The 21,560-nt window shown below is 49.4% G+C and overlaps 2 protein-coding genes across 3 annotated transcripts; one reads left to right on the top strand and one right to left on the bottom strand.

The window, feature by feature from the left end:
* Nucleotides 1-1,981: 1,981 nt before the first annotated feature.
* On the bottom strand, nt 1,982-10,207 carry kcnj19a (potassium inwardly rectifying channel subfamily J member 19a). Its single transcript, XM_057014543.1, has 3 exons — nt 9,169-10,207; nt 4,988-5,204; nt 1,982-2,966 (listed from the first exon to the last, which is right to left on the bottom strand). Exons 1-3 carry the CDS (start codon nt 9,832-9,834, stop codon nt 2,302-2,304), a joined length of 1,548 nt encoding a protein of 515 aa, XP_056870523.1. The 5' UTR covers nt 9,835-10,207; the 3' UTR covers nt 1,982-2,301.
* A 1,576-nt stretch (nt 10,208-11,783) lies between these two features.
* Nucleotides 11,784-19,326, top strand: znf281a (zinc finger protein 281a). 2 transcript variants are annotated; one of them, XM_057014540.1, is made up of 7 exons: nt 11,784-11,961; nt 13,326-13,778; nt 14,384-14,485; nt 14,576-14,699; nt 15,322-15,405; nt 15,498-15,616; nt 15,713-19,326. In XM_057014540.1, exons 2-7 carry the CDS (start codon nt 13,374-13,376, stop codon nt 17,291-17,293), a joined length of 2,415 nt encoding a protein of 804 aa, XP_056870520.1. In that variant the 5' UTR covers nt 11,784-11,961; nt 13,326-13,373; the 3' UTR covers nt 17,294-19,326. The 2 variants fall into 2 exon arrangements, with proteins under 2 accessions (XP_056870520.1, XP_056870521.1); XM_057014541.1 differs by lacking the exon at nt 11,784-11,961 and adding an exon at nt 11,968-12,229.
* Nucleotides 19,327-21,560: the final 2,234 nt, after the last annotated feature.

The following is a 21,560-nucleotide window of genomic DNA, read 5'->3' on the forward strand; positions in this document are numbered from 1 at the left end:
GAGCCTCCACCTCTCGTCCCGTCCTCCAGTTCAATGTGACGTCTATATTCAGCTTTAAAAGGAGTGTAAAATAGTTGCAGGTGAACATGGGTCAATTGTCTGGATACAGCTGCCTGTCTGTGCTGTGGCGCACCAGCTGTGAACGAATGGCTAATCAAGCTAATGGCTAATAACTCAAAAAGGGACTGAACCGCCTTCGTGCACATACGCGGACCCACGAACTCTAAATGCTGGTCCTCTGGTTCTCTGTGCAGCAGGAACAAGAACACACGTCTGGAGACACAGACGCCACCGCTGCCGCCGCCAGTCGGGACGTCTGTCAGCGCCTCCTAACGTGGGGCGTCATTAGCCGTTTAAACTGGCAGTCGTGGTTGGTGTGTGTGTTCCTTTCTCCTCCCTCTTCAGTTCTAAGTGTGTGTCTGTGCGGCAGCCCTGAGTTCCCCCGCTGATCCAAGCTGAGCGTTAGCTGCAGGCTTGTGATTTATTCCTCCTCACCCGTGGTGAAGTAATCCCGCGGGACTCGAACATGCAAATCCCGGCCGCGGTTGTGTCCCTGCGTAGCATTTGAACATTCCCAATGTGTGTGTTTTACAGCCGAGGCGACGGCTGCATCGAATTCTCTTCTCGTCCAGCCATAAATTATCATCATTCCTGCCCCAGGGGGTTGTGTGTGTCTGTGTTTGTGTGTGTTTGTGTGTGTTCTTCTTAATGCCAGAGTCTGCGGTTGGCCCAGGGGCCTGGTACCAGCAGCTCCTCCTCCAGGGACGTCCCTTCTTCCTGCTCTGCCTAATGGGACCAGGCTAAAGATCCCAGGACTGATCAATAGGCGGCTCGCTGCTGTCGCTAAACTCTGACCCTCAACTCGCTACCTCAGATAATCTGTCGGTACTTTAAACAGTCTCGAACCCGAGTGTGAGTGCGTTCCCACGGTGATATCGGTAAAAAAAAGAGTCGTTTTTCATCCCTGACATCACCGCGGCGCCTTGTCGCACACGTGTGCGTTCAGATGAAATGCTAGCGGAGCGCGCACACACACACACACACACACACACACACCTCCGTCCACACAAGAGCCTCCTCTTTTGTTCTTCACCCCTCACTTCAAAGCTTCGGCAAAGAAAGGAAACTTTTCCCGATAAGTTATTTGAAATCCATCCAAAGACTCTCTTTTACTTTTTAATCACACTCTGTGAAAGGACTTTTCATCTTGTGTGTGTTTCGGGGGAGAGCGAGAGAATAAAAAGGACCCCGTCATTACAGACGGATGTTCTGTCGCTCCATTAGAAGGACTGAAACGACCCTCATCGCCCTGCCCCCCCCACCACCGAAACGTAATTGGGTTTTCAGGGGGGAGATTTCTTAGGACCTAAATTGCTTTTGTTCCGTCTCCTTCCCGCCTCGGCCCGCTCAGCCCACCCCGGCGGAAAAACGGCCGTCTGCACCCGGACAGCTAGGAATAATTCCTGCTGTCACACGCCGGCAGCTGCAACTCCGTAACGGCGAGAAGGCTGACGTTAATCCCGCGGCGAGGAGCGCTGACACCTTATATATGAGGCCAATTTCTTTTGATGTAAGTGGGATGAGGTCGTGAAACTACCCCGACGACCAATCAGACACTCTCCCCGACTGTTTTCTCCACTGGTGCCACTTGACATGAAGATGTAGATTAACTGGATCATTAAAGATGTGATTTTCCGAGTTGTGGCGGCCGGGACGCTGTTCTGCCCCACGGTGGCGGTGCGTCCCCTCCCTCCGCGCCCTGTTGTGTAGCCGCCGCTAGCAAGACAAACACCTGACCTGCTTTATTGGCCGCCACTGATGAAGCGAATGATTTTTATCAATTAATTAAACGTTTTCAGAGTCGTGAATCAGACAGAACTGGGATCAGTGGCTGCAGATCTAAGGAGATCTGACTTCCCAGCACCTTTCCCCCGCTCCGGAGTTAGCCACAATCGGACCTTTGACAATAAAAACACATCCGGAAGATTGAAACTGCGTTTATTTTTGTCATAGTGTGATTTCTAGCTAGATAAGCGTGACTAGTGTGGCATACATTAAACAATGAATCGAGTGTACACATGCACATCTTCTTGCGTGAGGATCACGTTCGCATTCGCCGTGACGACCTCAGCGGTCCAGCAAAGCCTGTGTGAACGTCGCTGCTATTGCAAGCGCAGAATCCCAGGAGTTCCTGTCTCGAGAAAACAAAAGCAATCGTGGATGAATCGTGATTTCTCAACCGGACCCGCCACAGCTGAGGACAGCTCGGCGCCTCCTCTGGTGGTCGGAGGTCGGCGGGATTCAGCGGTCGGCGTTCATCTTCCGTAGTTTGGCGGGCAGCTTGTCCTCCAGCCTCCCTGCACCGGAGAGCAGTGGGCTGTGCATGGGGGCCGGTGCAGGGGCCAGCGTGGGCGCTAGACTGTGCTGGTACAGGTCTCCGGTAGACTGAGTCATGGGTTCGAAGCCCACCTTGAGGGACTTCAGCTGCAGCCGGTTCTCGGCCTCCGGCCCGGACGAGGAGCTGAGGCGCTGGAGCTTCAGCGGCAGGTCTCCCGTGCTGCAGGCCTTCTCCGAGTGCTGCGAGCTGAGCAGGAGCACCTTCCTCTGCAGGTCCTCCTTCCCAGATGAGCTCATCCTCTGCAGCTTGCTTGGCAGGCGACCCCCCGCAACTCCCTGGTGGCCCCTTTCTTCCTCTGTGCTGATACAGTCCACGGAAAACACCCTGTCCCGACGGCTGCCATGGCCCTCGGTTAATGCCGGGGTGGGGGTGGACAGAGGCGAGGGCAGCGAGTTCTTCTCTGCGTGTTCCTTGACGCTGTATGGCGGTGTTGGCACCTCGAAGGTGCTGTGGAACTGAGAGTAGTCCACCCTGAAGAAGCCCTCCTCCAGGGACATGACCGGCAGGAAACGATGGCCCCATAAAACCTCGTCCTCGGTGTATGATGTCCGCGCCTGGCAGGTCATACCTACGACATAAACAACATAGAAACCACAATGAATGGAAGCTTCGTCCCTAAAGGAAGAGAAAATGTTAACTTAGTAAAGCTTTATTAGCGGAGGGACTTATTATTATGAAGATTTAAATGCTGTTTTAATGCTAAATTCCCTCCAGAAAGAGCCCAACCTTTCCCTAACGGTCCATTACCATAGACTATTTTTAACATTTCTGTCCCTTCACATTCTTTGTTCTGGAATTAGAGATCGTCTCTGTTAGCAGAGAAGCTTTCCGTGTTCTCCTCTCCCTTTGTTTTGGGTTTTCTTCCACACATTCGAGTCTGAATAGCGATTTGTGCTGATCGTAATGGCAGCGGTATCTGAGCGAGAAAGCTAACGATGGTCCTAATCGGTCATCAGCCGTCGACATTCCCGCATCAGTAGATCAAAGTAAAGACCTTTGATTGGTTGTGATCCAGTTGCCCTAAAGTTAGAGTCAGATTCTGGCCACGGGGAGACCGATATGTCTCAGTGTTCTCCATCCTCTGAATGTTTTCAGTCGTTCCACATTAAACGAAGGTCATTGTCATCCGTAATCAACCGCTCGCCTGGCCCGGATTAGTCCGTCCATGTGCGCGACTGGAGGGACGCCGACGGGAGCGTTTCTCTGCCGTGGACGGGAGCCGGATTTGTTTCATTGTTCGGGCATCCTTGGGGTTCAGAACCAGCCGGTTATCGTTTACCGCTCTCGGCACGAATATGCCGACCCCCCGGCAGAAGTCCTGGCAGCAGCCTTCGCCGGCAGTTTACAGAGTGATTTATTGCACCCCTGCCTGTCGTCGTGGTCCATTTCAGGAGGAACTACCGGCGCATCAAAGGTTCCGATAACTGCAAAAACTTAAACAGAAACACTTCTCGAGACGTCGTCCCGCCTCCAGAAATGCTGCTCATCAGTTGCTCTTTTGTTCCAAGAATAATGGAGCTATAGTTTCATTGGTTGGGTCCTAAATGCAACCGTGACTCCGGACTTGGGCGCCATCCCTGGACCGGACCCAGACTCAAGATCTGGCATCACACTGGGGCCCCACGGTTGTTTTACTTCTGCTCCTGTCTTTCCTCAGCTTGTTCCTCAGTGTCGTGTTCAGGTCGACCTGTCTCATAATGCTTTTGGAGACAAAAACATCTCTTTTTCTTTTTGGGTTTTGCGTCGCTCGTTACTGGAGGAATCACGCTGACACAGCCGCTGCTCCTCTGTCCTGCCTGGATTTCTAAGCCAAACTTTTCAAGCATGTGAAAACAGATTTTCTAAAGCCCAGACCGCTGCTTAGATGATACCAGGGATAGTTCCCAGTTTCTTTGTCCGTTTCATGAATCGTTAAAGTTCTGACGGAAAAACCTTCAGTTTTCCAGAGAAAAAAAACATAAATCTTTCTGCTTCTCTCCTGGATCGATGCCGCCTCTGGAACACGGAGCGAAGCTGACTGGTATCGGTGATCTGCCAATTCCGGTGGAGGCTCGACCAATTTGGACGGACACTGAAGAGCAGAGTCAGCATCAGCGGGCGCTTTTAATGTGTCGGGGTCAACGGGGTGAGATGGATGGAGGGTGACACGATGGGGATTCCTTCGCCTCTTCGCCGTTCCCTCTCATCTTCAGCAGAGGAGCGGAAAAAGTCCCTTAAAAGCCAAATTTTAATGGGTGTTTTTTTAGTTCTGTGCTTCTGGTTGGGTCTCCAGTGGGACCATGCTGTAAAACAACATCTTCCAGTGTGAAAATGTCCCCAGTTCTTGACTGTCGTGTAAAAAATTGTGCGAAACTCTCAGCTCTGTCATCAGAATGACACGCACATGTATGACGGGCTTTTATTACACACAGGTCAACATAAAGTGATGCTGCAGTAATAAAACATCAGCCAGGCTGCTGATCTCCTGTGTCAGATGGTGTTTGTTAGAAGTGCTGCGTGGGTTCAAATGACTTGGAATTTTCATTTAGATTAAGAGCTCCTGAACCGAAGGAAACGGCACAAAATGTGAAAGGGAGTTCCGGAGCTTACCGGTGGTTTCCACGATACCCTCGAGGATAACGACGATCTCAAACTGCTCGTTCATAAGGGAGCGCTTGGAGAGGTCGAAAAAGGGGCTCTTGGGATTGATCTCGTGGCAGATGGTCAGAGGGGACACCAGGAAGAGCTGATCGGCACCCGTCCCAAAACCCACATCCAGTTCACACTGGTCCAGAGGCAGGAACTCCCCCTCGGGTGTCTGACGGGACTGAAAGACAGTCGGAAGGAGAAAGGAGTTGAGTCAGAGTTCAAACTCCAGGCAAGCAAAGTGACAAACAAAATAAAATAAAATACAACTTCAACAAACAGCAGGAAGCAGCAGGGTCGGACATTTCTGGCTCAAAACCTCCCAAAAGAGCTGGTGAAACGCTGGACAGGACTAAATTCTGCTTTAAAGGGTTTAGAAGGATGTCCAGGTGTGCTTCCACAGCCTGGACACATCTGGTTCTTTCTACAGGAGCCTTCAGGCGGACGGGCGACAGCTGTCTTTGGACCTGCCCGCCGTGTTTACTGGCGTGGAAGCGTTTTAATTGTGAGAGCGCTTCCATCCCGTCCCTTCACCTTTTCTCCTCCTGTTTGCTTGATTATTCTTTGGATTTTCCATCAGTTTTAGAACTGAAGTTCATCACTTCAACATTATTAACAGTGGAGGTCAGTTTCATGTTTGATAAACATTTCTTTTACTTAAGAGAAAGAATCTGACCCCATAAGGAGGTTAATGCTTCTTCATATGGTATCACCACCAGAGTACACACTTTGGAACCGTCACTTCTAAAGCATCCCATAATATATCAACAAGAAAACTTGCCACATTGATTTTTCATCGTGTTTTCCCCACTACTTTCTCTTTTTTTAAAAATACCGATTTACCTCCAACAATAATTGGAATGCGTCAGGCAACAGCCACTCACCCACACGCTCACACACACACACAGACACACACACACACACACACACACGCACGCGCACACACACACACACATCCACAGTCCTCAAACACAAACAGCTTTGTAACTGTCTCCCACACACACTGCCACCCCCTTTCTACAACCTTTTTTCCCATTTCTAGGTCTTTTGTTCTTTCTGTAGATCTTAAAATAATCAGCGCAGTATTCCCTCACAGGCACGTTTTCCTCCTCAGCAGGAAGAACACCGCAGGTCGCTGACGCTTTGGGTAAACGTTAACTTAAATCGCAGCTGACGGGCGTGTGCGACCTCACGCTTCACCTCGGGGTGGACGGAGAACGACGACAGCCAGCCTGGCGCCGGGACAAATGTCAGTTGGGTGTCTCTGTCCTTGGGACTGTCAGCGTTCCCAATAGCATTCCCAGTTCATCCTGCCCTCGCAGAGACTCCTGCTTATAGTTTATCCTTCTGAGACGCAAACTGTGAATGGAGTGAGAGTAAACAGGCTTTGCATTGCCAGAAAACACCGCCTTCTATTTTTACCGTCTATGAATATCAATGAGGCGGATTGTGGAGTCGTGTTGGAGGACTTTCATGCCTGGAACTCTTCTGTCTCTTGTGCTGCTGGATGTGATTTGGCCTCCTTCCTCCTGGTGGGTTACTGGAGATTCTGCTCTTCTGTCTTGGTCCGTTTAGATAACTCGGTGCCCTGGAGCTCTCCCACATTTACCACACAGCTTCTTCTCCTGGTAGCTGTTTATTAATTTCACTTCTGGGGATGTTGAGCGAACCAAAAAAATAAAGCAGGTCTGCACTGAAAACCACAGGAGCTGTGAGCCGGGCCGGTGAACCCGTCAGCTGCTGCTTAGCATGAGAAAGGCTGTGTGGTTTTGTTTCAGGCTAACAAAAGAAGGTTTCAGTGTGAATGATGCTCATGGATGAAGACAGGTGATAAATAAAATTGATTAGAACCGGAGTGGCCAGGTCTTGCCACTCAACTCCACTCTGTGCTGCACCTTCATCAATCAGCAGCCAGAAAGTGGTCTGCAGGCGGTCGGATCGACCGGCAGAACCGACCGTTCGACCGGGCTACCGCGTTCTGCCCACTGGGAAATTTAAACCAGGCTGACGTTTCCTGCCCAGGGATGAATCGGCCGTCGACCCTCTTTTAATCTGCACTAGATGCTGGATGCCACCAAACCTTCGACACCAGACCTTCTAGATCTGTGTTAGAGTTCTAGAAGGTCTTCTGACCCTTCCAGGACAATCTGGGAATATTCTCTGGGCCCCTGTTCCCGCTGCATCGCTCCTCTTTGGAAAGTGCTTCACTCCTCGGTGCGACGGCAGCTTTGCTGGCAGAGACGGCGCAACGATGTTCTCAGCCAAAACGCGCGTTGTTGTGACTGTGCCGCCTCCGTGGTCCGCACTTCCGAAGGGACAATACTGTAACGAGGCCTTGGACGGCTTTCCCTGATTCCTGGTCCGCACAGATCTGTTTTGTATTTATAACAGGCAGAATTATTCAAAAGCAGAAGATGAAGCGGAGCAGACGTGTGCAGAGATTAAGAGTGTTTCTGTCTCCGTGACTGCAGGGCTTCTCCAGCAGCCTGATAACATAATTACATCTCTATTCTTATTAGGAAACAAACGGAAATCAATCCTCGCCCTCCTGATTCCTGCGTGTGGAGATCTGAGACCCGATTGTACATATCAGGAATAAAAGTCACCGCTGGTACAATGGAGATACCGACATCTGTGGCGTGTAATTTTAACCTTTCGTAGCAAGTGCCCCCGCGGGACAAATCCCTTCTCTCTTCTCAGTCGTGGTTTCACCAGAAGCTTCCAGCAGCTTCGTCACCCTGCCGCCAACACTGTGACCTCAGCAGCCACTCCAGCTCCAAACCAGGTAAAACCAGCAGCATCCGAGCTGAGACGCAGCCACGTACAAGGTGGAAAAGGGTGAGAACGTTGTGTAAAATGATGTCATCCACCGCCTGTGATCAAAAACCACAGTTCTGGGAGAGAGACCAAATCGAGCTGCGAGTGTTGGTCCATTTAACTGCAAATTTAGACTTTCATGCGAGGATTCTCTTGCACACTGTTGGCAAAACCTGCTCTGCAGTTAAGAGCAGAGCCTTGGCTGCAGCTGAACTCAGCCGCTGATCAGGAGCATCAGCTCGTTTCCACGCCTGACAGATGAAGCGTTGCACGCACACGCACTCATTTATCGCCGCTCTTCGGCATTTTTAACAAAGCGTGACTTTGAGGGGGCTGCAGTTCAACAGCACCACCAACATCTCTGCAGGGGGACTGCACATTCAGACCACCGTGTAACTGTCAGAACATCAACAGCGACGCGTTATACAACTATTTATGGTTTTGGGACCGGAGCAGAGCTGGTAAGAGGGTGTCAGTCAGAGAACCTTGGATGTGCAGGAATAAGCCTGAGCTAAAATAAAGGGTTCTGCGGAACACACGGAGCATTTAGAAGGAGGCCGTTTGCTTCCTCCCGTCTGGAAACAGCTCGGTCATCCCTGCCTCCTCTCTGCCCGCCTGCCTGCCTGAGTGCGTGCACGCATCATTAAGCTGGCTGTTGCTGTGCTTGATCGTGACCATGCAGGGGGGAACACACATAAACAAGCTCCAAGCACCTCTCTGAGGCTGTTTGTCTCCTTTATGGCCCATTTTGCACATTGGATATAGATGTGGATGAGGGGAGCCCTATTGGGGGGAATAACCCGTGGCTTGACTAGCTTGTAGTAATTAGCACCGTTTTGTTTTTAAAGGTTCTCATTTCCCTTTGAGTTGACCAACATGACCCCGGTGGAGCTTTGCCTTTTATACTGTAGCAGAGAGAAACAGCAGCGGGGTTTCTTTAACGAGCCTTAAACACTCTCCCAGGAGCTCCTTCACTGAGATCTCCTCAGGTTCCCGTCCATCCGTTAATAACTCTTGGTTCTATCAGGTGTCCTGTCGGGGAGGAAACCACTGCCAGGCCCATCCGGACTGCAGCACAGCAGCACAATGTCCTCTCACTCTTTATCTCAGGGCTTTGGTGCACCTGGGTGCCTCAGCAGCCTGCTGGGGATTATATAAATACTAACTTGGGTTTGTTTAACATGTCTAATTGAACCTGCTTACATTAAATTGATTTTTTTATTCCCATTTTCCCATTTTCTGCGCAGATTTCCAGCTGGCCAGCTGCCATTGTGCTTTTGCTATCTTATATTCTGCTTTTGTTCTCCATATCTGATGCGCGGTCTTACCTTTATGAGTTTACACCTGATCTGAGCGGACACCATGTGGCTGTTCCGCAGGTTGCCCACCCGGAACATGAGGCACAGTTTGCCGTCTCGCTGAGAAATCACCGCATCCTGACTGAACATGAGCGTCTCTGCGCGCTTCTTAGGTTGGGACATTTTAATGAACATGCATCCGATGAGGAAAGCGTCAACGATGGAGCCCAGCAGCGACTGGAACAGGAAGAGGATGATACCCTCCGGGCACTTCTCCGTGATGTACCGGTGCCCGTAGCCGATCGTGGCTTCGGTCTCGATAAAAAACAGAAACGCCGAGGGAAAGTTATAAACATTTGCCACGCAGGGAGTGTAGGACTGCTCGTGGCCGTGATTTAGGTCTCCTCTGATATAAGCGATGATCCACCACATGGAAGCCATCACCAGCCAGGCGATGGTGTAAGTCAGGATGAAGATGAGAAGATTCCACCGCCACTTTAGGTCCACCAGAGTGGTGAAGAGGTCGGACAGATACCTGCTGGTCTCCCCGCCGAGGTTCCCATGTTGCACGTTGCATCGACCGTTCTTGTCCACGAAACGCTGCCGTTTCTTCTTGACTGGTGCGGAGAAAGAGGTTGGACGGTTGGTGTTCACCACCTGGTAGTCTTCGCCAAATTTTCTACGAAGTGCAGCCATTTGAGCTCTCCTGAAGTAACCGCTAAATCGCCTGCTCTTCACTCCATGTTTTAGTTTATCTGAGTCTCCAAAACAACCCCGTCCTGCAGTGCGTAAATTGTGCCATGGTCACATTTACGCGCGCTCTCAATCCCGAGTTTGCAAAAAAATAAAATAAAATAAAATAACAAACAATAATGTTGGTTCACTGATGCGATCCGTGTATTGGAAAGTAAAGACAAATGTCCAGTTGCTTGGCGTGAGGCCACTGGCTCCAGGGTGACTGCTGCGTTGCTCACCAGCGGAGCGAAATACGAGGGGCTGTGTACCATTCACTGCTTCTACTGAGGTGCGTGTGTGCGTGCGTGTGTGTGTGAGAGAGAGGGAGGTAGAGATGGGGAAGCAATGGACTTGGACGGACAGCGCTTGTGTAAGGGGAGTGAGGGAGAGAGGTCGATCAGCTGACTGCATTCTAGTTTTAGATTTATGTTGAAATTGATTTAAATTCGCTAAATATTTCCCAGTATATTTCCATTTTACAGCTGATCCCGTAATCAATTCATAAGTGTTGCTGATGGAGAATTTTTACGCATCCTGTGGAATCCTGCCCTCTATTGGTAGAAGGTGGTAGCTGCACATTATTAGATGAGGTGAATGGCTGATATGTTGCTGTGATTGCTTCTGTTGATCTAACAAAACCCCTCATTGATCATTATAGTAACAATGCTACCGTCATTGTGGTTTTAGGTGTTTGCATCGATCTTCTGTCAACAGCTTCTTTTCCCCAAAATTCATCCACTATGATAACTCGATGTCTGAGCTTCTCCCCTTTCCGTCGATGGCTTTGTATTGATTTGGACCTTGGATGATGATCTCAGTGGAGGTTTTCCTGGATTCTTTTTCCTGAAGGTCAGTCTAAAACGGAACCTTCCATCCTCTCCTTTATGTCTGGCCTTGTTTCAGTCACATAATGTGCAGTTCCATTAACGTGATTGTCGCGGTACCAGTCACACAGACCACTTAGACCTCACATTTGTCTTTGACCCAGAAGTTTGTGTTAGATGTTACCCATAATTATGAGAAAACCTGCTATTTATCCTTTTTTTATTTGGTTGGTTCATACTGGATGATGCCACAAACCAAAGGGTTAAATGATAACATGTCTTCATACACAGCATCTCCTGATGTTATTGTGTCCAATGTTGGCATGTTTCTATCAAAAATATGTGAATACCTGAAAAGAAGCAGCACTGGGATCCTGCTAGTGTTAGTTAGCTAGTGTTAGCTAGTGTTAAGAGCCAAGATCACCATCTGTCACATCTCCATCCCAGTGAGAAGAACCCAAATCAACTCTGAAAATCTATAAAGGCTTTCAGTTCATTTAGCAGTCACAGACTAATTACCCTGTGTATGTGTGTGTGTGTGTGTGTGTGGGGGGGGGGGGCGCAAAGACTGCTGCACAGAATTAATTATTTATGAGCTGAGATAACCCCCTTTGTCATAGAACCATAAATCAACACAGATTCCAGAAGAGAACATACATCTTTTACATGTTTGCATTAAAATCTTTGAAAGATCCCTCACGTCAACAACAACATTTGACTGTTACTATTAAAATTAAAACGTTAGTCAGATTTTTTTTGTTATTTTTTGTGTGCTCACAAGTGTACACTTAATATGGACATTTTTTTTTAAAAAAACATCTTTTTTTATTAGGGTGAACATCTGAATCTGTTATTCTGTTTTACCTCATTTTTTTAATATTGTGTGTGTGGATATTGTTTAATATTGCAGAATTTGTGCCACTTTATCTCGGATTAAACCTTTAAAACATCACATTTTAAATGAACACAATTTTTTAAAAAAATCTCTTTATCGTGCAAACGTTCTTCAACGCCATTATTTCCTCCCTTTTTGGGGGTCATTAAAGGTTAAATAACAGTTTCACCCGAAACACCCGCCGCTCGCGTTTGACTGCCTCGCGGCCGCTCGTGGCCGTTGCCAGGTCCCAGAATCCTCTGCGCCGAAGAAAGATGGAAGAACCCAGCAGCTGCAGGAGAACAATGTTTGGGCTCTAGACACCGAGACGGGCAGCTGAGGGGCAAAAGCGGGGCAAGAGGCAAAGCAGCGGGTCATGGTCCCGGGCCGGTAAGAACCGCGCTCACCGCGCTATTCGTAGAAGTCTTGTGCGAATAGTTGAGCAACTTGGTCGGGACAACAAAGCGCGGCGCACCGCCGCTAGTTAGCTGCTAAGTTAGCCGTCTGGGCTAATCGGACGAGCATCATTGTTCTGCAGACTTGTGCGGGCCGTTTGTTTACGGGCTACGCGTGTGTTGCCGCTACATCACTGCCGACCAGCCTGTCTTCTAGCCGGGAAAAGAAGCCGAGAAGTGAGCGAATACGGGGGGAAATCGAAGTAAGGGCGTAAATTGCGATTTTTGTGATTAATCTGTGCGTCGCAGAGCAGCGTACGAATGGTTTTCTGCACCTCGCTGATTTAGGCAGCCTTGCCCGTCGATTGTGCATCCTTCATGGCCACGAAATGACCCAAATTGTACTTAAAAAGTAGAAAAGTGCCAAGGTTTGTGAGCTCCAAACACCCCTCCTGTCCTTTCTGTCCGGAGTTTGGTGTTTTCTGGCCACATTGGCGCGTCGGGCGTTTGCGTTCATCAGTGCACATCTGCTGCTGTTATTGCATGGCCATATTAATTATTGCCCCATCCTGCATCACAAAGGGCCCCGTAAAGGTGGTTAGCCAAGTGGTTAGCCAGGAAGCTAAATGGCTAAACGGCCAGCCGCCGCTTTGCATAAATGCACGCCGACCTCAGAATCCATCCGTGCACCGTTTTTGTTGGGTTGAACCCACCGGAGGAAGGTGAAGTTAGCAGGGCTGGATCGCGTCTGCGCTCCCTATTTTGTCAAAGCTGACTGATGGGTGCGTTAGCTGGGCAGCAGCTAACAGGGATGAAGGCGTTGGGCATCGCAGCACGTTTCAACTTCTGCAAAAGTTGGAGTTGTGCTCAGTTCTCTGTCGTTATTTGTGTTGGAATAACAAGCGATTCGCGCGTCTCGCTGTTTTCGCTGTGCGGTTGGTTCCGAGAGCTTCCCTGTAGCGACCTCCCAGGTCGCTGGATCAAACTTTCAGTCTTCCCAGGACTCTTGATGTTTATGTCTGCTTCTGCCCCGTAATCACACAAACAGTCCCTCTAATGTCGGCTGCTCCAGCTCTCATTGGCAGATAAGCCCACACAAATAGGATGACTGGGTCAGGCAGCCCCATCACACAGATTAACATACTATTTTAATCCTCTCATTCCTCATCTTATGTTGCGTCTACCTCCGCTGCCACAGCGACCTTTCGGCTCATATTCAACACGTAGCTAAAGGGAATTTTGTGAAATGAAGCGCCGAGGTTTTTGCTTCTTGTTGTTTTTCATCGAGAGGTGATTCCAGAGGGTCGTGGATCGATTCTGGGATGTTTTGACATAACTTGCCGCTGTCTTCTTTCGCAGGATGTCATTTATCTCCACCCTGTAGTCGTCCTGTCCGCCGGCACCACCATGAGCATCATTCAAGACAAACTAGGCAATGAATTCCTGCGCTCTAACGGGAGCATGGACTCCGGTTTTGGCCCTGGCATGATAATGTTCAGCCATCTTCCTCCAGTGACCAGCTTCACCCGGCTGGCTGCCCACTCCGTCGTGCAGGACCTCCCGCCGGCAGACGTGATCCTGAAGAAGGAGCGAGATTCTCCGGACTGCAGCATGGACGCTCAGGGTGGACGCATGGGCTGTGCGTCTATGGGAAACTATGTTCACACCATGGGCATCAAGCAAGAGAATCTGTCTGAGCAGGACAGCTGTCTGCTGGTTTACCCTGGAGCGACGGGGAAGACCGCCGGGCTGCTGGGGGTGCCAGCGAGCAACAACCAGAACCTGCTGATGCACGACCTCAACCTGGGCCAAGTAAGTAGAAGTGGCGCGCAGTCTTGCATTTTGGTGTCTGGACTCTCTTCGGGGGTTTAGACCGTTTATTTGACTGTTGACCTGCACCGCCGGCACACTGAACAGCTTTGGGACGTCTTTTTTTAAAAGAAAAGAGCAGGTTTGCAGGAGACTGCTCACGCGTGACACCAGCTGAGGCTTAAATCTGCCGATTGATTGAGATGCATATCATAAAAGAGCCCCCCCCCCGGTCCCCCTTCTCTTTTCTTTAGAGAAGAGTGATGTCATCTAGTCTGGTCATGAATGAAATGGTCACGGCAGCTGTCTTGTTTGAGCTTGCACTTCATTTCAAACAGCCTTTGTGCCCGCTCCAATACAAACACACACGGCCACACACACACTGACAATAGGCTGGAATCAGAGGTCACAAGTGCTCAAGGTGGAAGCTAAATTATCATTTTCATCCATGTTTGGAATACCAACGATTTGCGACGGCGGCAGACTTGGACTTGGACGTGGTTAGCAGGCATAGTTACGGAGCGGAGACCTTTAACCTGCAGCTGAGCTGTTTGAACTGTCGGAGCTGCAGCTCACGGCTGCTCCTGCTTCCTTTGTCATCCTCGCAGCTGCCGAGTCAGTTCGGGAAGGAGCCCGCTGGGAGCAAAGGTCGGAGGTCGAATGGTGATGGACAGGAGGGAAAACCCAGGAAGAGAAGAAGCGAAGCAAAGGTAACGTTACAGAATGAAAGCTTTGTGTGTTCTGAGTTGAAATGAATCATTGTTTTTGAACGTTCCTGGATTTCTCTGATTGTTCTGCAGCAATCATTAATGCTGGATGCAGATGGAGGCCTGTCACCAGGAAGTAAACCTCACATCTGCGAGCACTGCGCGGCATCGTTCAGGAGCTCGTATCACCTGCGCAGACATGTTCTCATTCACACAGGTATCGTCATAAAGCTGCTCACCTTGGCTTTGTCTTTAGTTAAAGTTTACCAGTTAACTTTACCTGGAATCTTTACCCACACCCCTCTTTGCACCTTCTGTCCCTCATAAAGACCCTCAGGTTTACACCAAAGTGGTACGACGCTGCACAGTGTAACATCAGATGCTGCTCCCGCGTCCTAAAATTAAATATAGGTGTGTTAAAAATATTGCAATCCTCGAGTCAGCGGTGAGGTTGTGCACGGTTGAGGGATGATTGCAGTTGGGATTCTGCTTTGAATTTGCTGCTGAAGGCTCAGCTGCGTTGCGCCGTTGGTCAGTCTTATCAAAGAATCATCACTTTGTTCCACAAACTACTGATACCGTTTCTTTTATACATATATATGTGGCTGATTTGGAATTCAGAATACTCAGATTACATCTTCCCATTACGACAGGGCTTAAGACTTTGTGTTGCTACAAGGTAAGATGGCAAAGTTGAGCATCAACTAGGCCATATCATGCCTAGAGCTAGTTACGTTCAACATCAGATAAAAACCATCTGTCTTTGTCTTGTAAATGAAGGTCATTTTATCCCAGGACATGACCGCAGGTCGCAACATTCCAACTGTGTTTCTCCTCAGGTGAACGACCCTTCAGATGCAGCCAGTGCAACATGAGTTTTATTCAGAAATACCTCCTTCAGCGACACGAGAAGATCCACAGTGGTGAGTGATTTTCAAAACGCGGACGCCGAGCTAGCAACAGGCCCGATTGAGGCGCTCGAGACAAACGCTGACCTTGAGTTGTCGTGCGGCAGGAGAGAAGCCATTCAGCTGTGATCAGTGCAACATGCGCTTCATTCAGAAGTACCACATGGAGCGGCACAAGAGGACGCACAGCGGCGAGAAGCCGTACAGATGTGAGACTTGCCAACAGGTGAGTCACGCGTGTCCTTACGTTTTATGTATCAAGAGGTTTCGGTTGATCTGGTCTGAAATGAAACCGCCATTTCATTTCTTTCCCCCCCTTCAGTATTTTTCGAGGACAGACCGACTGCTGAAGCACAAGCGGACGTGTGGAGAAGCCATAAAAAGGGGTCTGGAACCCGGCATGATGGATCTGGCTTGTATCGATATGGGACAAGGCAGCTATGGAATCACTCAGGGAAACGCTGGGAGGAAGAGGGGGCGGTCCAAAAACTCTGCTGAGGGAGGCGAGCGGAGGAGGAAGAAGGGGTACGGTGGAGCGGTGAGGGTATCGCACGGCCATGACAACGCATCGGGGGGCTACGGCGTCCATGAATACTCTGTTGAGAATCAGGTGTCGTCCTCCACCGAGCCGGGACCCAGCATGCACCCGGACCACCACGGCCACGCTCCAAAGATCGCCTTCAAGAAGGCGAACCGCAAGAATCCGCACAAAGCAGGTCTGGCCAACGCCAAAGAAGACCTGTTGGAGCAGAGAGGCGGCATGGACGACCTCGGCCTCATGCACGCCACCGCCGCTAAAGTGGCGCCCGCCAGCAGCAACTACGACGACGCCATGCAGTTCCTGAAGAAGCGGCGCTACCTCCAAGCAGCAAACGGCGCGGCCGCGCCCGTGGTGATGGGGGGAGGGAGCGGCGAGTACGACATGGGCTTGGGTCACATGTCCGCCCAGCAACCTGTCGCTCAGGGCGCCATCTCCAGCGTGCTGGACAGCGAGGCGCCGCTCGGCCTCGACAAATCAGGGATCCCCGACGAGGTGCTGCAAAGCATCCTCGACCACTACGCGCAGAAACCTGACGGCTCGCACCAGGACGCCCACTTCCACTTGGCGGAGCAGCACGTGGAGCTGAACGCCGCCTCGGCCAACGGCGCCGACATGGGTCACGCCTCGGGCACCCCCAGTCCACCTGGAGACAAAACTGTCATGATGCACGAGTACTCTCGCTTCTTGCTGCAGGCTCTTGAGCGCACCAGCCACAGTGCCGGATTCCCGGTGGGCCCGGGGGCTCCTGCCTCAGAACCTTTCACCAGCTCCTGCTCCGGGAACCCTCTGTACGCCGACAAGAACATCTACACCACGTCCCCGCTGGAGTGTGGCTACGGCCAGTCGGTGCCCTCGCCTTCGCTGCCTTCCTCCGTGCCAAAGTCTCACTTCGTGATGCTGACGGGCTCCTCGCCACAGCACAGCTTCCACCTGGGCGGCCTGGACGCCGCCCCCCACCAGCAGCTCACGCCATCTCAGGAGCTCACCGAGCAGATGGAGAAGCAGCACTCCTCCACTCCTCCTTCCTACCAGCTCAGCCCGTCTGACCTGAACAGTCAGAAGGGGCACTCGCCGGGCAAGACCGGCGCGGCGGTCTACCCGCTGGCGCCCACCCCAGACCTGGCCTCGCTGGACTCCTCCAAGTCCTCCTACCAGATAGAAAACTTTGCTCAAGCCTTCGGCTCCCAGTTCAAGTCGGACGGCGGCCACGGCTTGTCTTACGGCACCGACTCTGGCGGCGAGGTGGATCACAGACTGCAGACGTCTGTGTCTGAATTCTCAGGGTTTACTAGTTTGTTATCCGATGTCAATGAAACAGCAAGTTCAGGACCCAAAACTACCACAAGCCAAAGCTACAGATGAGAGCCTGGGCGAGAGAGAACTCTGTCGTTGGACTTTGTCTTTTCAATTCTTAATGCTTCTATTTTATTAATATTTTTAAAATATGGTCTTTGTTGTAATGATACTTCGTCTGTGCCCACTCCTCTCCCCACGAAAAGGCCTGCGAGGCTTGCTGCAAATGCAATTTTCTTTTCTTTTTTTTTTTAAAAAAGGTGATATTTTTTAAGTTATGTATTTTATTATTGTCATAGCCTAGTTGGATCCGGTGTTGAATCAGGTGAACTGAAGGATGGTTTTCTGGTGTGGAGCAGCGCCGGGCAGATTTCCAGTGATCTGAGGCGTCTGCGCGATAGATTTGACCGTTTTTACAACAGTAACCACCGTGGCAGGGAATCGCCCAGAACCGAAATGGCAAAAACAAAACTGTCTGTTACAAGTTTGAAAGTATTACTCAGGAAAAAATGGAAACAAAGAAGGCTGCGAGATGCCGCGGGCGCTCTTTTCAAAGATGTTCTTGTGTTTTATTAAGTGTTGAATGAGTGTGACATAAACAGACTGCTGCCAGCTCTCTTGGGCACTGAAAACACTTTCTACTTGGCGAAATAGAGATTATGGTACGTTCATGTCAATGTGAAACTCATGCTTTCTTCAATAAGGGCCATATATAAATATATCTTTATATATTTATAAGAATATATATTAATGTAAAGTGACAGATTTAATCATCCTGGGGAACTGCCCGTTGAAGTAGAGGTTGTGGGTGCGTGGAGGATGCTTGCTTCGGCCAGCAGGGGGTGCTGTTGGGCAGCGGCGGAACGAGCGTCGCCCCTCTCGCGCTGCCTTCGACTTCCTCGGTTGTCTTTTATTTTTCCTCTTTTCTCCGATTAGCACTTTGAGCCATTTTCTCACGTGGAGTGAAGTTTCCCGCCGGGTTTGTCCCTGCGAGTGCAGCCGTGCTGTGGTTTGAGTATATGCAGACGTGGGTCGACCATAATCTGGCTGGAGCGTTGTTCGTTTGGGGGTGGGGGGGATTGAGGTGTGAAATTGGATTTTTTTTTTTTTTTTTTCTTATCATTTGTATCTTCTTTCTCCTGATTTTTAGGAATGGGTTAGCCTCCGGGGAGAGTGTTTTTTTTTTTAAAAATCGGTTGAATTGGGATAATGTAAATGTAATTCAGACCCCCCCCCCAATAGTTTTAGTTTGAGTCGTAGCAACTTTGCCTTCCTGTTGAATTTGATATACTGATGTGTTAGTGGTCAAGTATTTCTCAGCTGTTACCAAGGCAACCGTGACTGTCCAGACAATTTAGTGAGCATTTAGATTATTTTCACGTGTGCTGGCGGTAGCTAGCATACGATGTCCCCTTACTGACCGGGTGCCTAATCCTGAGACGATGTCTAGTAAATGTGCGACGTGATTTCTTGCTGATTTTTTAAAATGTTTTCACGCTGTACTGTGATGAGAATATTCGTGCCGTCTTCCGTATCCACACTTTGCCGCGAGTGCTGGAGCTGATGTCACTTTTTTTTGGTGACCAAAAGCCCTGTTTTTTGTTTTTGTTTCCTTTTTTAAACGCCTGTTTTTGAGCAATCATCAACCGAGGCAGCGGTGCATATACCTCACATTACAGTAAACCAGGGGCAAAGGTTCAGCGTCGGCAGCCAAAATGCTGTCCGCATCGAGTTTGAGACTCGGTCAGACGGGAACTTTGTGATGCCAGCGGTGTTGACATCCTTCGGTTCTTCCGCATCTAAATATTTCTGCCTTTTGTTGTTTACGAAAAATGTACAAAACACTAACTCTGAATTCGGATCCATTGTGCAAATTCATTTTACTGCACCCCACCCCATCTATTTTATTGCCATTACCAAATTATGTAATCATATCTTCCATTTTTATGGTCTTATGGGATCTTGGGATATGTTCCGAGAGAGCTGCACAAGCCCGATGATTTAAAGAAAAAAGAAAAAAAATTCATGAGGGAAAATGTAACGAGTCAACATGAACTTCTTAAACTGCCCCTCTGGGACAAATAAAGCTTGATTGAATTGAACCGTGAGACTGGTCTGGATTGGACTGGATTACAACACATTTCATAATGTTGAGTTTTTTGGATGGGTTAAAGGTGGTAAGTCATTTCAAAAACTGGCATGATGTCGTTCTGGTAGGTTACCACGGAGATGTAACACTCGCATTCATAACCTTCGTATTTTCTGTAGACGTCACGTTTTGGACTTTAAAGTGGCGGTTCCAGAGGTTTGCCAGGGTGAAAGTGACGTCTGGCGTGCTTATCCGAGAAGGGTGTCGGCAGGCCCGATAGTCAGTCGGGGATTATCTATTGAGTCGCTCCCACAATATCAGCGTCCCGCGACACAAAAAGGTCGATTACAGCAGTCAGTTAGCCCCGCCTCCCTGGTTATTAATGGAAAAACGGGGACATTTCCTGCTCCTCTTCTCTCCGTTGGACCTGCCCCTCGGTGAACCTCCCCGTCCTCGGTCTCCTGCACCAGAACACCTGAGCTGATGGCCCGGGTGGGGCATCAGTGGTAATACTGTGCTGTATGAGACTTGGGCAATGAGCTCTTATGAGTCAAACGCCGCCTTTTGTGGCTCCCATTTCTTTGAAAATGAGAATGAAAATTCTAGTTGCGGCAAAAGAGTTTTTCTTCTTTTTTGTGACAGCATAAAGCAATCCACTACCAGATAGAGCCCAGCAGAAGTCATCACAGTGACCATAAAGAGGAAAATGTTGTGACACCCGCAATAAAACTCTGTAAATATCTCACTGATATTTTGCATCAGTGACTTATAATTCATGGTGATCCAACAAATAAAACGTGCACTTCTATTCAGACATTAATTTTTAATTTTAGACATTCCTGACACAGAAAAGTCTCCCGGCTGAGTTCTGCCGGTCACCAGGCCGACAGGGAAAGTCTCAATGTCCCGGCTATTTGCATGAGATAAGGGGCGGATATTTGCGCGGGGCAGATATTTGTTATGACCTGAGTAAAGTTGCCTCTCAGCAAACACAGCAGAATGTTTCCAACACTGACGGAGTGAATGACAGCAGGGACGTGATGAGCCACCTGTTGAAAGGGCGCCAGAATAACACACGTGTCTGAACGGAGAGGCACATATATTTTATTATTTCAAATGTCATATTCTGTGATTAAAGGGGAAGTTAATGATTCAAAGATGCTGAACAGTTCCTCTGTGGCTCCTGGCTGCTCGTATGTGGCAGTTCAACGTGCTGCCATGGAAATAAGCCAAACCTCTCTTGACCACGGTTGGCTGCTTTTAATTTGAGTTTGAAACAAAAGCAGGAACCATTCAATCATTATTCCCGCTGATTCGGGGGGGGGGCACCACAGGGACCCACTCTTGCCACTTCTGCATTCTTACTTTGTGATTCACCTGCGATATCATTGTTTTGCGTCTGAAGAAACGCCTCGATGTCTCACCTGGAACGCTGGATTAGTCAGCCCTGATTTGGCTGGACCCCACCTGAGGAATGACTGGTCAGAACTGCGTTTGCAAACCTTGTCAGAAAAATGAAACCTATTCACGGAATAATTTCACATGTCCAAATGTCGGCTATAAATAGGCTGGGACCATAATGATGAGTCAGATAATCAGATGTGTCCTTGAAGGAGCCCTCTGACATGATCTGGGGTGTGACAAGCGGTTATGTGAACGATATCTGTGATCCTTCACGTTGAGTTCACGGGATCAGGTCTGAGGGTGGAGCCCCGCTCAGGAAGAGTGACAGCCGAGCGGACCAATCAGGTGAGAGGAAGAGGAGGTCTATTTAAGCCTGTCAGAACCTTCAGCCCGCAGCACCTGTACTGAGCAGCGTGGACCGTTATGACACCACATGCTGCACCAGTCACAAGGGAATTCTTTTTTGGATGGTCATCCTCGTATTTTCTTTTTTGAAGTGACGGCAGATATTTGAATCATGCAGAGGTCTGTGTTTGTAGCGCTGGTACTCTGCCTCTTACATGCAGGTGAGAAATTATTCTTTATTACTGCTGTTCAGTGTTTTATTACCAGACTACTGTGCTGTTATCGAGACGTCAGTCATAGAAATGTGATGTTATATTTATTTATTATGATTTTTGTGTAAGCTTGCTGTGGAGAGTGGTGTGTTGTTGGGCTCTATGGGTGTCTCATGTGCACTTGCACGTCAGGGACCATAACGTTGGTTGGCGGTGCCCCACGCCCGTCCTGCTGAAGGTCGGGGATGGGGGGGGCCTCGACAAGCGTGATCCAGTCTTTTTTAAA

Source organism: Takifugu flavidus, chromosome 18 (genome assembly GCF_003711565.1).
Source record: "Takifugu flavidus isolate HTHZ2018 chromosome 18, ASM371156v2, whole genome shotgun sequence".
Classification (NCBI taxonomy): domain Eukaryota; kingdom Metazoa; phylum Chordata; class Actinopteri; order Tetraodontiformes; family Tetraodontidae; genus Takifugu; species Takifugu flavidus.

Excerpts from the sequence above, each read along its gene's own strand:
- kcnj19a (XM_057014543.1), bottom strand. The coding sequence starts at position 9,834 with ATGGCTGCACTTCGTAGAAAATTTGGCGAAGACTACCAGGTGGTGAAC. Across the intron at positions 5,205-9,168 it reads TCAGGTGTAAACTCATAAAG|TCCCGTCAGACACCCGAGGG; the intron begins GTAAGACCGCGC and ends ACTGTCTTTCAG. Across the intron at positions 2,967-4,987 it reads GGGTATCGTGGAAACCACCG|GTATGACCTGCCAGGCGCGG; the intron begins GTAAGCTCCGGA and ends TTTATGTCGTAG.
- znf281a (XM_057014540.1), top strand. The coding sequence starts at position 13,374 with ATGAGCATCATTCAAGACAAACTAGGCAATGAATTCCTGCGCTCTAAC. Across the intron at positions 14,486-14,575 it reads AGAGAAGAAGCGAAGCAAAG|CAATCATTAATGCTGGATGC; the intron begins GTAACGTTACAG and ends ATTGTTCTGCAG. Across the intron at positions 15,406-15,497 it reads ACACGAGAAGATCCACAGTG|GAGAGAAGCCATTCAGCTGT; the intron begins GTGAGTGATTTT and ends GTCGTGCGGCAG.